At 42.9% G+C, this 18,298-nt stretch overlaps 1 protein-coding gene across 2 annotated transcripts in view; it reads left to right on the top strand.

The window, feature by feature from the left end:
* Positions 1 to 18,298, top strand: part of ETV6 (ETS variant transcription factor 6) — a 121,835-nt gene that overhangs the window by 44,921 nt on the left and 58,616 nt on the right. Inside the window, exon 2 of one of the 2 annotated variants that reach the window (XM_033148249.1) lies at positions 5,437 to 5,569. In XM_033148249.1, the coding sequence (XP_033004140.1) occupies positions 5,437 to 5,569 (133 nt within the window). The remainder of the gene's footprint in view (positions 1 to 5,436; positions 5,570 to 18,298) is intronic. The other variant, XM_033148250.1, reaches the window with a different exon arrangement.

Here is an 18,298-nt window from a genome sequence, read left to right as displayed (position 1 = left end):
TACTATTTTGTATAGAATGTCCTAGGAGACTGAAGTGTTCTCCTCCTGGTTTCTCTGTCTTGTGATTCCTGATATCAGATTTATGTCCATTTATCCATTGGCGTAGGGTTTGGCCTGTTTGTCCAATAGCTGAAGGGCACTGTTGGCATTTGATGGCATACACAATGTTAGACGATGAGCAATTAAATAGCCCTGAGATGGTGTGTTTGATGTTGTTGGGGCCAGTAATGGTGTTGTCCGGGTTTATGTGGCAGCAAAGTTGGCATCTGGGTTTATTGCAGGCTCTGGTACCAGTGTCCATGTTGAGTCCTGTTGTTGTATTGTTGTGGGTGAGGAGTTGTTTAAGATTGGGTGGCTGTCTGTAGGCAATGAAAGGTCTTCCTCCCAGAGCTTGAGAAAGAGAACTGTCATTGTCTAGGAGAGGTTGTAGATCTTTGATGATGTGTTGAACTGTTTTAACTTGGGATCTGTACGTGATTACTAGTGGTTTTTCTGTTATTTTCTTTTTTGGGTCTGTCTTGCAGCAAGTTCTCTCTGGGTATCAGTCTGGCTCTGTTGATCTGTTGTTTATCTTCATCAGGCGGATATTTTAGTTCTAAAAAGGTTTGCTGTAGATCTCTTAGGTGAGAGTCTCTGTCTGTAGGGTTGGAACAGATGCGGCTGTAACGTAGGGCCTGGCTATATACAATGGATTGTTTGGTATGTTTGGGATGGTAGCTAGAAGCATGTAGATATGTTTGTCGGTCAGTTGGTTTATGCTATAAGGTGGTGTCTATATGGTATGAGGTGGTGTCTACTCTTGAGTAAGTTTCCTTTAACAAGGAAACTGCAATGTTTGCTAAAGGTACTCACCCCTTCTCACTTCCCTTACTATTCCTGTGCAAGCTCAGGAAAATTGTTCAATTGTTCACTTTTATCTTCCTTTTTAAATCACTTCTAATCAAATCGATGGCTGTTTTATTATTTGTGGGTGGTTATATCAACTCTTGAATTAAGCCTATTCTTTATAAAAGATTTTCTCTCCCTATCAAACCCTAAGAAAACTGTTTGTTCACTTTTATCTTCCTTTAAAGATCGCTTCTAGAAACTTGCACTCTTTAATCTAAGGAAGTAAATTCTCACTTAAACTATCTTAAGATCTGTTAATGGGTTCTGCATAAAGTTGGGTACTTTTATTTTCCTCTGTGTTCACGTGTGTGCTTGCAAGGTAAAGGCATAACTTGTATTTCCTTCCCAAGTTGTGTCTGTGTACCTAAGTATGTGTGTCTCTCTCTAGTAGTACAAATCTTGCTGTGAACCCTGTATTTTAGAGGGTTGGACTAGGTGACCCCAGGGTCCCTTCCAACCCTGCAAATTTTAAATTCTGGTGGAGTGGTGTAATGGGCTGAATTCAGTCAAACTTTTGGCAGAGAAAGGTGGAAACACCGGTTTTCAGAGTTTGGAATAGAGAGTATAAGAAGTGGTGTTTAGAAAGAAGTAGAGTTTGTATATTATGCATTAAGAGTGAGTATCTAAGGGGTTTTCACCATGTTGTCAGCTATTTTTTAACTGCAAAAGTCCAGCCAAAGTTTAAGCACATACAAATTCATTAGGTAGAATGAGCCTTGACCATTTTCCCCCTGTAAACAAACGGCAGAAAATTTGGTCTGCTAATGGTAAAAGGCTGAAATGACCAAGAAAATATTTGAAATTTATGAATTCTGACTCTGGCCATTTTACCCATACATAAGGGGGTGGGTGATTGTTCCGCAAATGACCAGAGGAGGAGCACACAAAATAATGATAGCCCACCTTTTTGAATCGAGTCCTGCACCCCAATCTCCTGTAAATAAAGGAGGCAGTAGCTCCCAGTTTCCTTTGCCTGGGCTGCAGATATGTCTGTTTCGTGCAGGAAACATCATCCAAAACTTGTATTACTGACTTTGGCGAAAACCTTGCTGGGTTTCTGTTTCTGTTTTAAATCTAACCTTATTTTTAAATCTACTTCTTACCCTTCCCTTCCTTTATTCAAATGGTAATTTAGCCAAGAGGTGCAACTCTTTGAATGGTATAATAGATTTGCTGAATCATGAACTCTGTATGTCCAGTTACAGGTAGGTAGCTGTGTTGGTCTGCCATAGTTAAAACAAAATAAAATAAAAAATTCCTTCCAGTAGCACCTTAGAGACCAACTACCAAGAACAAACTTAGTTGGTCTCTAAGGTGCTACTGGAAGGAATTTTTTTATTTTATTTTGTTTTTTCTGTACGTCCAGTAAAGCGAGATGAGCGCCGCAACCCCAGAGTCGTCCACGACTGGACCTAACGCTCAGGGGTCCCTTTACCTTTACCTTACTGGACCATCAAGAGTTAAGAGGGTGCCAAGTTCCAAATCTAACATGCAAAATTCTTTCCACAGGTAAATATCAGAGTACTCCCACTCTGAGTTTGTCTCGTGGGTATTTTTTTAAATGGGTTTTAATGAATTTTATAATAGATTTTAGGAACAGCATTCCTGACAGAAATTTTCACAGGAAATAATATCCCCTTTCAACAGGATACGCGAACCTCTCAGAAGTTTCAACGCCATTAACAAAGTGTTTTTCCTTTCTTTTATCCCACAGCACAAAAAAGTGAGGGGATACAAACAGTAATTTAAATATTCTGTATCCAAGGTTCTCAGAAAAGTAATTGCTTTTGTATTTCTTTTCGTCTTTCTTTCTTTACTGTCACTTTTCTTCTGCTCTGCTAAACTAGTTTGAATTCCTGCTATATCATTTGATGTCCCACTATTTCTTTGTGCTTGGACACTTCTCTTAAATAACAAACAATCTGTTTTCATTTATTTAATCACTTTTCTTTTGCATTATGTCTGAAATTAATCTAAGCACAAGTATTTTTGGAATCATGTTGTGTCAGGTAGTTTTTAATCAAACTTATTCCTCTTTTACCTGGTTGCCGGCCGGCTTCAGGTTTCTTTAAAATTGTATGTTTTAGCATTTTCTTTTAGTTCCTCAAGATCATGTCCCTAAATATTTTTCAATTTGGGAACATGTCCACCATATGTGGTCAAATCCATTTAATTTTTATTTTTAAAAATGGTCTGTAAATTTTTCATATTGGTCAGATCTGTACCTTGTATACTTGATGAATTTGGGTATTTTTCCTTTTTCCTTTTTTGTACATATAGATGTAGTGGATAATTCATTATTTTTCTGTAAATTAAAAAAAAATGCAAAACAAACAAACAAAAACCACCAAAACTAAGCGAAGGAAAGTAAGCTGAGCAGTTAATAACAGTAGTTATTATTTGGAAAGGTGATAATAATATTCAAATGCATAAAAAATGCTTAACTCTAAGTTTTCTTATTGTTTATAGCTCCCCTTATATTCTCTACCCTTTTGGGGTTTTTACCCCTTCCTTTTCTAACTGTGTTTTAAAGTCCCCAAAACCCTGCCTCCTTACAGGATATCCATTCTACAGATGTGTTACTGCAGACCCAATGATGAAAAAAAATAACCAGCCCAATTCCTCGCGATCACAACAACAAAAGAGTGGACACTTTCTTTCTAACGGATATAGACTGACCGGGGGGGGGTGACAAAGGGGGGGGGAGTTGAATTGTAAAGACATTTTCTCTCTTTTTGACCTCAAGACTCTGTGCCCTAGGATTAAAAAGATATGTAAAAGCAGCAAGAAATGTCTCAAAAATCACATGATATCCAACTGGTGTGGAATTATTTGTATGTTGTGTGTACGTTATTATGTAGGAATGCTGAAATGTGTCTGATAGTGTGTTATTTCCACAAGGGGGGGCAATTTTTGTGTGTAATTGTTTTTATGTTCAATGTATAATGTTTTAATGTATAATGTCTTATTGCTTACACGCCAATGGAGGATTCTCATGCACTACATGCCTTCTAATAGATCAGGCTATTGCCTAGTTCAGTATTTAGGTTAGATCAATTTATGACCACATTCCTTTGTTCCACATGGCACTCTGCCAACCTTCCCTAACTCGTTTTACCAAGAAGAAGCCTCAGGATCCATGAAACAGCAGATACATGAAGGTGTATATACTTTGATTTAGCAGGAATGATCCCTTATAGAGTTAAATTGACTAATTTGGACAAGTGCCCTTTTTAGAATGGGTTTTCACAGACTGGTTTCAAAAATTGAGAACCATGGGGCTATATAAATTTTAATTGGACAGAGTTTGAATTGGGCAAGTGTTCTTGAAGCGACTGGCATGAGTTTGGCCAAACTGCGGATAGGATAGGATAGGATAGGATAGGATAGGATAGGATAGGATAGGGGTGCCTGGCGTGCTCTGGTCCATGGGGTCACGAAGAGTCGGACACGACTGAACAACAACATCCAAGGTGCAAGTAGCTTCCTCCCTTTAAGAGCAAATGAGCAAACTCCCCAGAGTGCAAGACCAGAGCCTATAATAATAAAACCCCATAGAAAGGCCAAGGCAAAGACATCTCTCTCACGACATGTCCAAACCTGTGGCGGCTGTGGCGGGTGCGAGGCGACATGGTCAATATGAAAGCCCTAAGGGGATTCATCAGGAGTGCTTGCTGTGAATATGCTGGAGGTGTGAGACCAGAGGAGAGCTAACCTGAGAACACACAAAAAGGCAGAACGAAACAAACTGTATTTTTCAGTCATTACTGGACCTTCCTGTTACGTGTAAAGCATAGACCACTCTTGAGAAAATGATTCTCCCAAAGTGCTAGAATGCCACAAGTAATTTAGTAACAAAATGCAACATATGTTACTTTTATGTGATATCCTATGTCCAGCTATGTGCACTGCTACACTTACAAATAGCCTTAAGAGGCCTGACATGCAAGTCTCTTCAGATTTACATGAAGGCATCCATTTACAACATACCCGATTATTATTTTGTGGGGCAACAATTTTTTAGAAAATGCCTGCGGCAAATCCGGAGGTACCAGAATGGGTTACTTCTGGGTTTGCCGCTTGCGCATGTGCAGAAGCGCTAAATAGCGTCACGCTTGTGCAGACGCAGCGCTTCGACGTGCGCCATTTTCGGGTTGTGGCGGGGCCTCTGGAACGGATCCCCGCCGTAACCCAAGGTTCCACTGTATATCTTTAGATGCCAGGCAGAAACACTCCTCTGCTCTGAGGCCTTTGGCTAAGTAAACCACCTGTGGCCTTTTAAACTGTGCATGTGTGGAGAGGGGGGGTTGTTATTATTGTTTGTTACTATGTTATGTTTTTATATTGTAAACTGCTCTGTGATCCTTGGATGAAGGCTGGCATAGAAATAATAAATAAATACAAACAAACAACAATATTCGTAGACTTAAAATGTTATTATCTGACTGCCGTTCTTGAGTTCCTTTCTTCAAAGATGTCTTATTTCAATCCATCATCTCTTGCCCCCAATTTCACATGGTTCTCTTTGTTCTTTCCTCTCCATCACAGCAGGAAAGGATTTCATACACCCCTCCAGTGAGTCCTGAACCAACTTATTCTTCCTCGTCAACACCATTACATGTCCCAGTGTCTCGAGCAATCAGGATGGAGGAAGATGCCATCCGGCTCCCAGCCCACCTGCGTGAGTGTTCCTCCAATACTGGCATCGTTGGGGTGGGGGGCACCTTTCTTTTGTTGCCGTTGCATTTGTAGCTTTCATTTAGAACAACGGACTTTCCTCACAAATGCCGTGGACACTTGTTCTTCCTTCCTCCTTCCATGGATTGGTTCTTTTTCTGTCATGTGATACATATTTCTTATTTATATTCCACCCTTCCTCCCAAAGGAATCACCTTTAGTCCTTTAGCAAAGCACGTCTGAATAAAACTCTAAAGATTTCACCCCCGATTGATAGGTGCATGCTGGGCTTTTTTGTTTCCCAAAGACTTACTTTACTGGCAGGACACAGGGTGCTCTGAACTGACCGCATGGTGTTTTCAGGTGCACTTTCTACTCCAAATAGTCCCACTTGCTAGCAGTGAGCTCTGGAGATTATTCTGCATAGGCAGAGCACACCTAATATGAACAACCTCAACTTTTCCAGCACTTGGTGTCCAATGTTTACTCTATTTTGCTTTTTAGGAGATCACTTTAAAATGATTAGTGTGAGTTCCTACCATTGTGCGCGTGGCTGGCACTTGACTCAAGTGCACATGCATTTAAATGATGTGTTTGAAGACTAAAGCACCATGTAGTAGTGCACTGCCCTTCATTGCTTATGCTACAACCAGTAAGGTCTGTGTTTAACTGTTTGGTAGTATTTCAGATTATTTTATTAAACTATTTTATAGGCTTTTAGACCTCTTTTTAGGCAAAATTGCCCACCAAAGCTGTTTACGGTAATAGACAAATACATATGCTTAAAATCCAACAATAAAACCATTCAAAACACTTAAAATGCCCAGTTTTATCAAAAATAAGTATATGGGCATCATTCCAGACAAAGAAATAATTCACCCGACTTCATCCAGTATTCTAGAGTAGCACCCGAAGGCCATCATGATAAAACCTGTAAGGCCCATTTAACGTTAACAAGGGATGGGGCTTGCCTGATCCCACTTGGAAAAGAGTTCCATAATTGAGCAGACACTTGCAGGAAAAACTGCGTTCCATGCGTTGTTCATCAACCTCATTGGTGCTACAGCTGGCATTTCCACAGGTCCCCCAGAACTGATCTTAAGGTACGGGATGGCAGGTTGATACAGGTGCATGTGGCCCTTAAGGTAAACTCATCCCAAACTATTGAGAGCTTTAAAAGTCAGCCCCAACACTTTGAATTGGGCCCGGAACACACTGGCAACCAGTGTACCTAACACAATAATATGTGTAATGTGTTCTAATTGCCTGGCCCCAACCAATAGCTGGATGGGCACATTTTGAACCAGTTGGTTTTTGAACTGTCTTCAGAAGCAGCACCAATAATTCACTAATACAGTGGTGCCTCGGTTCTCAAACGCCTTGGTACTCAAACAACTTGGAACCCAAACACTGCAAATCTGGAAGTAAGTGTTCTGGTTTGTGAACTTTTTTCGGAAGCTGAATGTGCTCCGTTTTGAGTGCCACACTTCAGACTTGTGTATTATGCTTCCGATTTGAGTGCCATCCTTCCGTTTTGAGTGTGACGCTGAGGTCTATCTGGTTTTGCTATTTATTTTGCTTTTTTGTTTTTGCGGCTTTTTTCTTTCGTTTCTGTGATTGTGTGGAACCCAGTTCAGCTTGATTGATTGATTGTGTGACTGCAGTACATTGTTTACTGCTTTCATTTTATGGATCAAGGCTCTCATTAGATAGTAAAATTCATGTTAAATTGCTGTTTTAGGAGTTGTTTTTAAAAGTCTGGAACAGATTGATCCATTTTGCATTACTTTCTATGGGAAAACACACCTTGGTTTTAGAACGCTTTGGTTTTGGAACGGGCTTCTGGAACGGATTAAGTTTGAGAACCAAGGTCCCACTGTACATTGCTGACTGTCACAAGGTTTCTTCTCTCTAGATAGAGATTCCAGCAGCCATACCAGCCATGCAGATTAAAATTATCTCCGGCTATTGCTGCAACTTGGACTTCTCTGTTTGCACCAAATCCAAGAGCTCATAAAAGCTCAAACTACGACCCCATCTAAAACAAGTTGAATAAAGCAATTGGTTTCCCCCTACACAGAATCTCTGTCTTGCCTAGATTAAGATTCTGATGGTTTACCTTCATCTAGCCCAGTATTATTTCCAGACACTGCTTCAGAAACTCAACGGGGACAATTTTATATGTTAAAATCAGTATAGGGCAGCCACTCCCAACCCAGTATCCTCCTTATGTTTTAGATTACAACTCTTATCATTCCTGAAAATTAGCCCTGCTGTTTATGGCTGGTGGGAGCCCATCATTATCTGTTGGGCACCATGTGTTTGGGACAGATTGCAGGAGTGAAAGCTTGCACTTAAGAAGCTACATATTAATATGCCCCCTTTAATCTGTTGGGTTATTTGGATTTCTAGACTTCCTCTTGTCCCTTTTCAATGTCCCATTTTAACCCCAGCTCATTATCTGTAATGATGCCCTGAAACTGCCTCCTCTCCCCACTCAATCAGCCCAAGGGGGAAAATGCTGCCAGAATTTTGGTTTCTTTGTGCTATTGTACAAGATGGTCTTACCATATATCATTAAGTGCTTTCTCACGTGGTGTGTGGAATACCCTGGGGCAATTTCTTCTTGGAAATAGCCAAAAAGTATATGAGGGCACTTTGTACGTTTGCCAGAAACAGGTAAGCAAAAACCCGGTTCCCTCAGAAGCACTGGATGTAGTGCCAAATCGCAAGTGTGTTTGAATCATTGATTTTTAACAAGTACATGGAAGACGGAGAGGGTGGGGTAGAATTCTATCTTGCTCTCTTTTTCCAGGGCCTTCGCAGCAAATGTAACCCAGCATTGGAGTTTTTATTTCTTTTGTTCCCATATAGCGTGACAATGTACGTACTGAAGATCAATTACTTAACTGTGTTTATGGGTTAAGGCATTTCATAGGCACATGCTTACAGGCTGTGGTTTGTTTTCTAACACAGTTCTCCACTAGTTAATGGTGGAGTTAAGGACATCTAAGAGATTCTGAAAGTGAGAGCGAGCAGGAGAGGGCTGTGAGTTTTGGATGGGAGAGAAGCAGGACAACCTTTTTGGGTGAGGGTGGAGGAGAAACCAGCCCTGGACTATAAGAGCTGTCTAGGGCTATGGTTTTTGGTGTGGTGGCTTGCCTTCCTGGCACATAAATTTTGGACTTTAGACCTCCGATAGCCAACAGTTTTGTACAGTTTAATTTCAATACTGCTTGTTTTGCAACAATTGCTTGAGACATCCAAGCAAAAGTTTACACAATTGTAGTACTTACAAAGTTTATTCACAGTTTTGTTTATGGGAATGTAAGAAAACCAGACATCTGATTTCAGGATATTGCTTCACAAGCTACAAAAATTACTGTAAAAACATATGGTTATACAAACTTGTTATTGATAAAGATAGTATTTATTATTTTGACTAAGCAAACTTCAAATTACTCTTGGCTTATCTGAAACAAAATAGGAAATTCTTTCCAGTAGCACCTTAGAGACCAACTGAGTTTGTTCTTGGTATGAGCTTTCGTGTGCATGCACACTTCTTCAGATACACTGAAACAAAAGTCACCAGATCCTTAAATATAGTGGGGGAGTGGGGAGGGGTATTACTCAGAAGGGTGGTGGGAATGGGTGATCGGCTGATAAGTGTGGAAAACCTGTTGAAACGGCTGCAATTAGTCTTGCAGGGAAAGGCAAGGGGTGAGATGGCTAAAGATAGCTTTGTTATGTATAATGAGATAAGAATCCAATGTCTTTGTTCAAACCAGGTTTCTCCATGGTTTTAAGTTTGGTGATTAGTTGCAATTCAGCCACTTCTCTTTCCAGTCTATTTCTGAAATTTCTTTGTATTACGACAGCTACTTTGAGATCTTTTATAGAATGTCCTGGGAGATTGAAGTGTTCTGCTACTGTTTTCTCTGTCTTGTGATTCCTGATATCAGATTTATGTCCATTTATCCTTTGGCGTAGGGTTTGGCCTGTTTGTCCAATATAGAGAGCTGAAGGGCACTGTTGGCATTTGATTGCATACACAATGTTGGAAGATGAGCAATTAAATAGTCCTGGGATGGTGTGTTTGATGTTGTTGGGACCAGTAATGGTGTTATCCGGGTTTATGTGTCAGCAAAGTTGGCATCTGGGTTTATTGCAGGCTCTGGTACCAGTGTCCATGTTGAGTCCTGTTTTTGTATTATTGTGGGTGAGGAGCTGTTTGAGATTGGGTGGCTTATCTTGGCTTATCTATTACCTAATCCTACATGCATCAGACAGAAATTGTAATACCTGCTTGAAACCAGGGGCGTAGCAAGGAGGCGGGGGGTGGGCTGCCCCGGGCAGCGCCCTGCTGGGGGTGACACTTCAGGCAGTGACCCCACCCCCCTGGGCTTAATTTTTTAAAAAAAATTCAAATTTTTTTATTTTAGGATATTTTCGGCACTGCCGGGGTGGAGCCACAGGGGCGGCCAGCAAAGAGGGGTGTCACCCCCCTGGCTGGCCGCCCCTGTGGCTCCGCCCCGGCAGGGCCAAAAATAGTCCCCCCCTTCTAGCGGCTTTTTCCGCTGCGGCATGGATGCAAGGGGCGGGCCAGCCAGGGGGGTGACACCCCTCCTTGCTGGCCTGCCCCTCTCCCTGCCCCGACTTGTGCTCCGCCAAGGGAGCCCGGGCGGCGGCTTCAGGTGTCTCTGCGGGCTGCAGAGACTCCCAAAGCCGCCGCCCGGAACCCCTTCGTGCGGCAGCTGCACGTGCAGGCACAAGCAGCTGCGGCACAAAGGGGTGCTGCCGCCGGGTGGCGGCTTCGGGAGTCTTTGCAGCCCGCAGAGACTCCTGAAACCGCCACCCGGCACCCCCGGGGGTGGGGCGTCGCGGCGTGTGCGTGCGTCATGACATCATGACGCACCCACACACTGCGATGCCTCGCCCCCTGGAGTGCCTCTTGGCTTCCCGCCCCGGGCAGCCAACGGGCTAGAAACGGCCCTGCTTGAAGCAACTCTCTGTCCGTGGACCTTGCAGTAAACGGTCAACAGTTCTTCTGCCAGAGAGCAGCTGCCCAGTGAGATTCAATTGTGAGACTCAAGCCTTTGCCACCAGACTCTGAAAAACTTGAGAGGCAAGTTAAGTGTTAAAATGGTTCTATTTTATTAAATGTAATATAATGAAATGAGAAGGTCTGCAAAAAGCAATTAAACCAAATCATCAGGGCAAGTGGTCCGTATAGCAAGGAAGAATCAGGTAGAGTCAGGTCCTTTCTTTCTCCTTGGCAGATTTACACCTGCAAACACAGCAAAGAATTGGAAGTAAATGCTTCCTCCCTGCTGTCCAGCGTTTGCCAAAGTGTGCATGCCAACCCTAAAGGGCACCCAGGAGGGCCACAAAGTCAAAGGTAGCAGAAAGTGACTGAAGAGTGCCCTTAACCTAGTAACACCTCAGGTGTTTTTCTATTTTTTAACAAACAGTTTTCTCACCTGCCTAGATTAAACAAACTGAATAATGTATATGCTGCTGCAAACCCAATTAGTATTTTCCATCAGCATGAAGTACCCGAAAAGTAAGATCCCCAAAGGCCAATCAGGGACTTCCTGCTACCCCACCAAATTCCTACTGGGCCTCCAAAGGGCAACTAGCAAAGCCCACTCTGTGGCGGAAGGTGCTGCGAAGAAGAAGAAAAAGAGTGGTCTGAGGGCAGTGCCTGGATTATAAAGCCTATATCACCTGGCCTTTCGCTACAGAGCTAGAAAACCTCACTTGCCTTTCCTGAGGATAAACCACTCAAGGCCATTTGGGGTGGCAGTGAGTGGCATTCTGACATTCAATTATAAGTATCAACACAACATTAAGAATACGCCAAGAAAACAAAAAGTTGTAAGAAGTATTCATCATTTCAGTTAAGGATTAAAAGTAGTTATTATTTGGTGTTTGCTTATAAAGACTGTACTCCCATGTGCTTATGGGTCACAAGCCACAGTTTGGGAAACACTGATCTCAGGTAGTAGTAGGAGTGGTTTAGCTAGGCCTGGTTTGGACCTCTCTGAAGTGTAAAAAGATGTGCCTGAAGTCCTTCTTAAGTCAGGCATATTGAGAGGAATACATTTTAACTGTCGCTGATAATTTTCTAATTGCAAAGTTGCAGTTGTTTTGATCTATTGTTTCCCACTGCTTATAAAAAGAAAATTAGTATAATTAAAAATGGGTTTTCTTATTTGTGTTGTAATTTTAAGGATCATTAATTAGAGCTTGACGTGACTGCTAGTACCAACTTGCATATAACCTGTCACCTGTTGTGGTTGGCAAATGCTTCCAGAAGACAAGGCAGACCATTTTTCTTCCAGGCTGCAGCTGTGGCAAAAAATGGCCAGCCCTGTTGAGTGGGGGCTGGGACAGATGGGCTAGTCATTATTTTGTTATTGTTAGCTTATTTGAGAGGCTGCACCAATATTGTATTCTTATTGCTGTTTAGCAAGACGCTGCATATAGTCATTTGTCTATACAGGTGGCAACCCCACCAGAAGGGGGCTGGGCTGGGCTTACGTTCACTCCGTCGACCCACACAATGACTTGGAATGCACAAATGGGGAATAGCCTATAATCATTTATTTCTATAGACCCTGGATTCATACACACATACATCCAGGGAACTGTGGCATATAATGGCTCCAGATGTTTTCCCTTGAGCAGTTAAAGGCACACACCTTCTCTCCCCCCTTTGTGTTTACTCACTGTAATCTGGTGCAACCCAGCTAAGCGTCAACAAGCCCAGGAATTTATGTGCCAGATGCAGCCCTTTCAAGCTATAGCTGTTATTGGAGGTGGGGCAGAGCTAAGAGGGGCTGTCACAGGCAGTATGTATGTGTAAAATGTGGGAGTAGGATGGGATTCATTGGTGCTTAGGACCAGGCTTTAGAGTTGACACCATTGGGGCAACCACTGCTGAGGATCAGCAACTGGCCACCATCAATTACAAATTCCTGGGAGATTTGGGCACCCTTGGATTGGTGGGCCCTCCTCTGCATGTGTGCCAGCCCAGATGCATTGGGGGGGGGGTCAGAGCCACTGCTGCTCCTTACAGCTCTGCTGTGGCTTGCTCACATGCCTCCCTGCCAAAGCATTCTGCCACTGCAGATTGATTGATTGTTTGCTTACTTACCTCCGCTTGCTTGCTTGCTTGCTTGCTACCTACCTACCTTCTTCTAGGTGATAGTGATGAATTTGCTTTCTGAGCCCAATTGTCGCTGCCCAAAGGGAGGGAGCCACTGAGCAAGTGGAGTTCACAGCAGGAAGACCCTCCCTCCCAAACCCAGAAGTGAACCTGTCTAGTCAACCTGTCTGGGGTGCCATTTTTGTGGGCCAAAAATATGACATTGGTTGTCTGGCTGAATATTTTTAGCTGAGGAGCTCCAGTGCTTTATAAAAAATAGGTGGGGCAATAAAGTAGACAGGCTTGTGACCAATCCAGTTACTCATTCATCAGATCACTTACTGTATATGTACCTCTCATAGCAAAAGTCAACAGTAGACTCTATGTGACCACATGCAGGCACACCTCATACTTTGCTTTATTGCATTTCACAGATATTGCTCCTTACAGCTGCAGGCAGACTGGCCACTTCCAAGAGAAGGAAGCCCCCCCCCTGCCCCTCTTCTGGCCATGGGAGTGGAGCAGGCTAGGGCTGGAGCTGGGGTTTTCCCCTCGCGCCCCTGCAGCCAGGTGGAGCCTGGCTAAATAGACTACAGTATAGTATAAACATAACTTTTATATGCCCTGGGAAACAAAAACAAAAAAGTGTGACTTGTTTTATTGCAGTGGTCTGGAACCGAACTCCCAATATCTCTGAGGTAAGCCTGTATTAATTTGCACTTGCTGCCCTGCCTCTGTCACACTAACAAGCAACCAAAATGTTCTGGTGAAGTGGAAAGTGGCTAGGAAAAAATTCTTGCTCTTCTGGTCCAGTGCCGTGTGCTTCAGTTTCCCCATATATGGGTGATGAGGAGTTCCTGGATCTGAAATGAACTGATATGCTGACCCAAAGTCAAAGACCTCCTTCAGTTGGCACTTAGAGCAGATTTGCTTCTTGTTGACATGTGTGTTAGTTTACTGCCTGCGTACTGAAATGTGCGGTTGTTGAGGAACTGTTCCAAGCAAAGTGTGTGCAGTGTTTGAGGAGCCGGGTTAGCAAAATCGCTCAAGTCCCTATGAGTGAATGGGCTCTACTGTGGTCTGCAGAGGCTGTACTCCTGAAGGCTAACCTATTGTGCATGCACACGAAAGCTCATACCAAGAACAAACTTAGTTGGTCTCTAAGGAGCTACTGGAAGGATTTTTATTATTATTATTTTGTTTTGACTATGGCAGACCAACACGGCTACCTACCTGTAAGAGGTACCTACAGTTGTTCATCTGCCCTCCTTTTTGTGCCTAAAGCAAAATGTCTAAAGGGGAATGTTTCAGGCACTTTTCTCCCAGCCCAGCTGGGAGCAGATCAGAGCCCTATGCAAGCATTATTGCCTATTACCATTGTAGGAGGGGAAGAGAGGGGCTTCCTCTTGCAAGTCCCCCATTGTAGGTTCCTGCACAACGTAGAACCCTGAACAGTCAGCAAGTGCAGTCCAGCTCTTTCCCTTACACAGTGGTAGTTGCATGAGGAATGAATGCATGTACAGTCAAACCTTGGGTCCCGAACACCTCTGTACTTTTGGAACATTTTAACTCTCGAATGTCAAGAACCCGAAAGTAAATGCTTCGGTTTTCAAACATTTTTTGGAAGCTGAACGTCCGACGTGGCTTCTGCTTGAGTGCAGGAAGCTCCTGCAACCAATGGGAAGCTGCGCCTCAGTTGTTGAATGTTTCGGAAGCTGAGGGGAAAGGAGAGAGTTCAGCTCCCTTACCAAACTCTTCCTCTACACCCATTTTTTAATTCACGAGCAGGAATTTTGAAGAAGTGCCTGTCTGCAGTACATTATACAAATCTTACTGGAGTGATGACCTCTTGGTAAGCATCTAACCTAACTGAGAGGTTATTTCAAAAGCCTGCTTCCATGCCTTAACTGGATACTGTTTCAGGCTTTTTTTTCTGGAGTCTGCACTGTGTTGTTTCAGTTTTATTAGATTTCTATGCTGCAGGCCTTTCTGAATCTACTTTTCAGGGAGGAAAACCTTCATGCTCTGGAATGCTACTGGGTGTCATTTGAATTTCTTTTCTACATTCTGTACTAACTCCTGGATTGAAGTCCTTCTGGCATGCAGGGGGGGCGGCGAGCGGACCACCCCAGGTGCCCTCACTGAGGGGGGTGACATTTGGCACACCGCCCGACCCGCGACTCACAAGCCTACCCCTTTGCTGGCAGCATTCCCCCCTTCGCCCTTTGTTTTCACAGCTTGGGGGAGGCTTGGGAGTCGCGGGCGGGTGTCACGCCAAATGTCCGCCATGGGCGGCTCACTCCACCCCCGTGGGTGCCTCGCTCTGCCCCCGGCTGAAGGGCAGGGCAGGCATATGCTCCACTGCTGCTGGCATGCTGATTATATCCACGATGTGTGGGATGAATACCTACGTGTGTGTGTTTAAGTAATGCTGTAAAGAGTGAAAAAAGAATTATTCCAAAAACATCCACTGTTAAGCTGATAATATGATTTCTCATGAATTGTTCTTAAGACACTGAAAATGTAGTGTACAATTAAACTTGATGTGGAGCCTGTCACTAGTGTAATGAAGCCAACATAAAGCATTTTAAGTCCAAATTAATTTCAAAACAAGAGAGTTGGATCAGTCTCAGTTTTAAAAAGAAGAACATTTTAATGTTTTCTCTGAGCTTTGGGTCATTATATACTGCCTGGTATAAAACTCCCCTCCCAACCCCTCTCTTCCTAAAGCCAACAGCAACAAAACCCCCACTGTATTTGAAGGGAAATTTCCCTTTTTGGGTTTCTGTTTCTCTGGAAAGAATTTTCAAGGAAGGCAGACACCAGTTCCCAGCTACATGCTTCCTGATAAGGAAGTAGCTCCAGTAGAGGCAGCTATAAATAACTCTCTCTGTGTGTTAATTTTGAAAATGAAGGGAGATTTATTTACTGATGTTCATCTAAAGAGAGGATGGCTTTGGTTTAGAAGCACAGCTTTTCCTTTTACTCCAGTTCTTGTTGTAGAGCTGTTTCCTCTGTTGTTTATCCTGCTAAGTGGATAAAATGAGTAACACGAAATCCGATGTGATAGAGTGTTTATGTTCATTACAGTGCAGGTTCCAGCATAATCTCCGTATTTTTCTCCTCCTCACTGCACCCTTTTTAAAGGAAACATGCAGACTGAAGTAGAATTTTGGTAAAATTGCTCACTCCTTTTTTCCTTTTGGTTGTTCCTAAGAAAGGCATAGTTTTGCTATCTTTGTGTGGACTTCTTGACAGGTTTTCCTCTACAATCCTTTTGGAGAGAACCCCTCCCCCAAACCTGTGCAGAGGGCTTTTCCCACCGTGCTTCTTCATTTCCACAGAACATGCACAATTAATACAGTATTAATTAATTAAGGGGAGAGGTTGTTGCTGGCACGAGACGCGAGACTTTCCAGCTTATGAAGCAACTGCTTTGATGCTGAGCTTTAAAGACCATTTCCGTCAGCTCCAGCCAGCAGAGCAGTGGAATGATATTTAAACCAGCCTCTCCTTACCAAGTTTAGAAAGTAAGAACCACTCTGTCCTGAAGAGAATTTTCAAAGCACAACAGAACAAAAGGATTGGAGAATAGAAGAACCCCTGAGGTCTTCAAGCAGAGGAGAGATGGGGAGCTGGTGGATTTCTAGAGGCTGCTGGACTAAATCTTCTGTCATCCCTGACGTTTGGCCAGTACTGGCTGGGGCTGAAGTGAGAAAGGGTTCAGCCCCACACCTGATACAAGAGCGCAGGGCTCAGCAAACTTTTTCTGCAGGGGGCTGATCCACTGTCCCTCACCTTGTGGGCGGGGCAGACTATTTTTTTGGGGGGGGGGGTGAATGAATTCCTATGCCCCACAAATAACCCAGAGATGCATTTTAAATAAAAGGAAACATTCTACTCAAGTAAAAACATGCTGATTCCTGGACTGTCCGCGGGTCGGATTTAGAAGGCGATTGGGCTGGATCCGGCCCCCGGGCCTTAGTTTGCCCACCCATGTACAAGAGTCTCAGTAGGACAATTTCCATAAGCCTCCATTTGTAAAAAAAAAAAGAAGAAGAAAAAGAAAGATGACTTTTGAAAGGGTGCTAGTGTACCCCTCAATGACTATTTTGTTCAGCAGGCAACTATGTTGTGAACCACCCTGAGACCTGCGGGTATAGGGTGGTATACTAATATACTACTACTACTACAAATAAAATAAGAAGAAGAAGAAGAAGGAAGGAGGCTGAAGGGGAAATTCTTCCCCATGGTTATAAATGCTGTTAAGAGAATATGAGCAGTATATATTCTTTCTTTTAATCCTTGGAGAGCAACGTCCCCCACAGAATTTAATACACACACACACACACACACATTCACTAAAGATATTTAGTGCATATATATTTAATATAACACACACACACTACAACAACAACACATGCAGTTCTGCAACTTGACTCAGTTATCTTGTTACTCAAAAAATGCACACATTTTCCAAAAGATGTAGCTGGATTTCCCAGCTTTGTCTTCAAATCCCATTTCACTTTTCCTTAATATTAATTCTACCATCGGCGTCAATATGCTTTCTCAACACTTATGGTACACTTAATATTATTAATATTTATCCAGTGCTGTTTTTCTAGTACAAGAGATGCCGGAACTCACCGGGAACATCTCCCTTGTTCTCTTATAATGGCAATGGCGCCCACCTGACAGGTGCTGGAACTGAGTTCTGGCGAGTTCCGGCGGGAAAAAAGCCCTTATTATAACACCTTCTCTTATAAGGAATGCAGTTGAGTCCTTAATTACCATGGTTTGAAGTTGGCTTGCTTTGAAACTGACCAGAATTTTAAATCATGATTGCTGGACCCTATGACTAGACAAAGTTTCAGGATAAACTAAAATTAAAACAAATGCTGGTGAAGGAGGGAAGAGAGGCAACATCCGAACCCCAGACTCATGGTGGCTCCTTCCTGCTCACGCAGATAGTGGTAAAGCATGTTTCAGCATTGCATGCAAACAAGGTGCAGGGAAGGAACACCAGGAGCCATTTAGAGCATAAACATAAACTTCCCCAACACAGGAAGAGTCACTCATATATTTCTCTGTCCTTGCTACCTTCTGATCCTCTCTTGAAGCAAGGAAGATCTAATCATTCCACAAAAACTTTAAGATAATAACCCAACAATATGGAAGCTGCTGCAGTAATACACTTTAAAAGTTCAACCCCAACTTTGATATAAAGTTTGCCTTAAGAGAATTTGTTTTTTAAGCCACAAAAAAGCTAAACAATGGAAGTGGCTTGGTGGATCATTCTGGATATAATTTCCCTGACTTGTAATACAACTACCTAGTACTTCATTGGTTCTTCAACAACAGAAATAAAATGCAAATAGGGAGAAGTCTGAAAGGGAATGCATGTTGAATGTGTATTGGTGCAGTTTCTGATGATGGTAAATTAATTTCTTGATTTGCAAGAATACCAAGCTTATTCTCTCTCTCTCTTTCATTTCCTCGAAGCCAACTACCCCTTTCCGTATTTGCACTTTTTGCTGGTTTTCACTTCCCTCTAATGACTTGGCAGAGACATCTTTTCAAAAT

Source organism: Lacerta agilis, chromosome 5 (genome assembly GCF_009819535.1).
Source record: "Lacerta agilis isolate rLacAgi1 chromosome 5, rLacAgi1.pri, whole genome shotgun sequence".
NCBI lineage: Eukaryota > Metazoa > Chordata > Lepidosauria > Squamata > Lacertidae > Lacerta > Lacerta agilis.
The sequence above is the reverse complement of the archived record's forward strand: the minus strand, read 5'-3'. Positions and strand labels throughout refer to the sequence as shown.